Source organism: Arachis ipaensis, chromosome B02, assembly GCF_000816755.2.
Source record: "Arachis ipaensis cultivar K30076 chromosome B02, Araip1.1, whole genome shotgun sequence".
NCBI classification, from domain to species: domain Eukaryota; kingdom Viridiplantae; phylum Streptophyta; class Magnoliopsida; order Fabales; family Fabaceae; genus Arachis; species Arachis ipaensis.
In genome coordinates this window covers 8,082,089-8,084,967 of record NC_029786.2, presented here as the reverse complement: position 1 = coordinate 8,084,967, position 2,879 = coordinate 8,082,089, and the positions used below count along the sequence as shown (strand labels likewise).

General features: G+C 44.3%; 1 protein-coding gene across 1 annotated transcript in view; it reads left to right on the top strand.

The window, feature by feature from the left end:
- Positions 237-2,879, top strand: part of LOC110268677 (eukaryotic translation initiation factor 4 gamma-like) — a 12,959-nt gene continuing 10,316 nt past the window's right edge. The window contains exons 1-2 of the mRNA XM_021115336.1: positions 237-721; positions 900-903. Of these exons, the coding sequence (XP_020970995.1) occupies positions 252-721; positions 900-903 (474 nt within the window). The 5' untranslated portion in view covers positions 237-251. The remainder of the gene's footprint in view (positions 722-899; positions 904-2,879) is intronic.

The window sequence follows — 2,879 nt, the reverse complement described above, 5'->3', positions numbered from 1 at the left end:
TGCGCATTTGCATTTTACTTGACATTGTGAAATTGTTTGTGATTGTCTTCTTGTGTTTATACATTCCTTAATGTTATTCTGAATAGTGGTGACTAGATATTTCTTTGTGACACTTGTATATTTCGTTGTGAATTACTTGAATTGTGGTAATCCTGACTAAACTAACCACCCCCGACCTTACTAAGAACCCCCCAGTTCTTACCCCTTCTCTTCCTCCCCTTCAGATGGAGACCGGAGTTATATTTTACGAGATGGACCCTCCCTATATATACGAGGATATAGTACAGCATAGGTTTTATGTAGTAGCTGCGGAGATTAGGACTCGTATGTACATTCTGCGTGATCATCCTTTCCATCACCCGATTGACACTCCACAGTTTAACCCCGACATGCCCTATGAGTTCCCACTGCAGTGGCTCCACCCGGATGCTCCATTTCACCCGTTTCATGATGGGCCGGTGCCTCACCAGCATCCCGATCAGCCTGCGGATCAGGCGGACCCTGAGCCTGAGCCCATGGAGGAGCATTTTCCAGAGCCTGTACCAGAGGAGGACATCCCCGTGGAGCAGATCTCAGTATCTTCTTCCGAGCCATCTTCTGAGGAGCCGCTCACCGCCTCTATTAGTGGACCGGCGAGTGCTGGTCAGACCAGTAGCACGAGTGCCAGTGCCCCTCCCGAGATTATAGAGATTTCCGATGACGAGGACGAGGATCCTGAGGAGTGTTCTGATGTGGTTGTGATCTCTTCTGACGATGACAGCTGAGTCCTGGGAGCTGTGGTTGGGCCTTTTGATAGTTTTTTTTGTGTTAGTCTAGCCTTTGTGTTAATCTCTCACTTTTGGTCAGACTCACTGAGAGAGTAGGGTGTATATAGTGGACTAGGCTAGTTCGGGTGCCAGTTTAGGGGTTTTCTATATGGACCAGAGCCCGGAGTGTTGGGTTGTACATAGTAGTATTTTCTGAAGGGTTGTATGCTAACTCAGGATATATATATATATACATATACTTATATGTACGACAGTACCTGTATGCTTATGCTTGTGTATGTTTAATTAGTTGTTCTTGCAAGTTTTCTTATAAAAGTTTATCCAAAACTCGATAGTACGCTAACCCGATTACAGGCTTAATAATACATAGTAAAGGTTTCATGTGAACAAGTTGGTGACACTTGATTTCTAGTATGATCATGACTTACTAGGGATTGGGTCGTTACAACTTGGTATCAGAGCAGTTCGTTCCTATTAAAGCCTGGGGATATGGACTGAATCATGCTTCATTGCATTCTCTGAGTTGTGTCTCATGCACATAGGATATCGTTGTGATATGAATTGCATGATTGTCACTGTGTTTCCATTTTAGAGACTATTCACACTTTGCCTGAAATGTTAAGACTGATCACCTTAATATTACATGTTGGGTGTGCACAGAATCTTGATGGCTGCACAGGGACGAGGACATGGTAGGCGTGGTGCGAACCATGCAGAGGAACCAACGAGGGGTGCAGATGCTTTTATAGCTGCAATGAACACCATGGCTGAGGCTGTGCGTGAAACGGCAACTGCTACTACGCGAGCAATTGACCGTTTAGGGGAGAGGAACGGAGATCGTAACGGAGGACGCAATGGTGAGCGTGGTGGAGACGGTAATGATAATGAAGGTGTCGGAAACCACGATAACCCTATGACACTAGCAACCTTTCTGAAGGTAAATCCGCCCAAGTTTAAGGGGACGCTTGTTGCAACTGAAGCTGACAATTGGTTCCGTGGTATTGAGAAGTCATTGCGAGCGCAACATGTACCAGAAAGACAGTACGTGGAATTTGCGACCTATATGCTGGAAGGAGAAGCTGAACACTGGTGGCATGGAGTGCAACGCTTGTTAAGGCAGGTGGTGGAAGAGATTGACTGGGATACTTTTAAGGAAGAATTTTACAAAAAGTACTTCCCTAGAACTGTTCGTGATGCTAAAGAAATGGAACTGATGCAGTTGACGCAGGGGAAAATGTCAGTAGCAGAATATACTCGGAAATTTGAGGATTTGTGCCGATTCTCTAAGATCTGTCAGGGAAACCCAGATGATTTTGAGGAATGGAAGTGTTTGAAGTACGAAGGAGGACTCTGCGAAGAACTAATGCACTCGTTGGTACCACTGCAAATACGAAACTTTGCAGAGCTTGTCAATAGGAGTCAGTTGGTGGAAGACTGTACCAAGAAGGTGGCGGCAGCAAAGATGAGTCGTCAAGAATTACCTCCGAAAAATTTTAATCGGTATTTAGCCCCTCAGGGAAGGAACTTTAAAATGAATAGAACACTTTCTTATGGGAATCAGCAAGTTAGTAATCTTCCTGCTCGTGACAATATCGATAGGCAAGGACGAGATACTGGAAAGCAACCACAGCCAGCACTAACAAACCTTGTTTGTAATCAGTGTGGGAAGAACCATGGTAGGAATCCATGTCGATTGGGTTCGAGCGTTTGTTATTTTTGTGGTATGCCTGGACACATGGCGAGGAATTGTGAGAAGAAGATTGCTCAAGATTCAGCTAAATCTCAGCAGCCAGGAAGAGTATTTACAATGATGACTGAAGATGCTCGTACTCGGACTCCCTGACCCAAGGTCAGTTTTGTGTTAAGACTCGCTCCTTAACTGCACTTTATGTTTCTGGTGCGTCAAGTTCTTGTTTTTCTTTAACTGCTATACGTAAGTTGAGACGAGATGAGGACACACAACATACTTGAGGACTAGAAAATAAGATAAGAACCGTTTACCCACACCTGCTTACAGGTAAAGGAAATGTTGAGAGCAAAATTTTCTTTTAGGATGAAAATTTTCGTTTATAGCAATTTTCGAGGACGAAAATTTTTGTAAGGTGGGTAGGA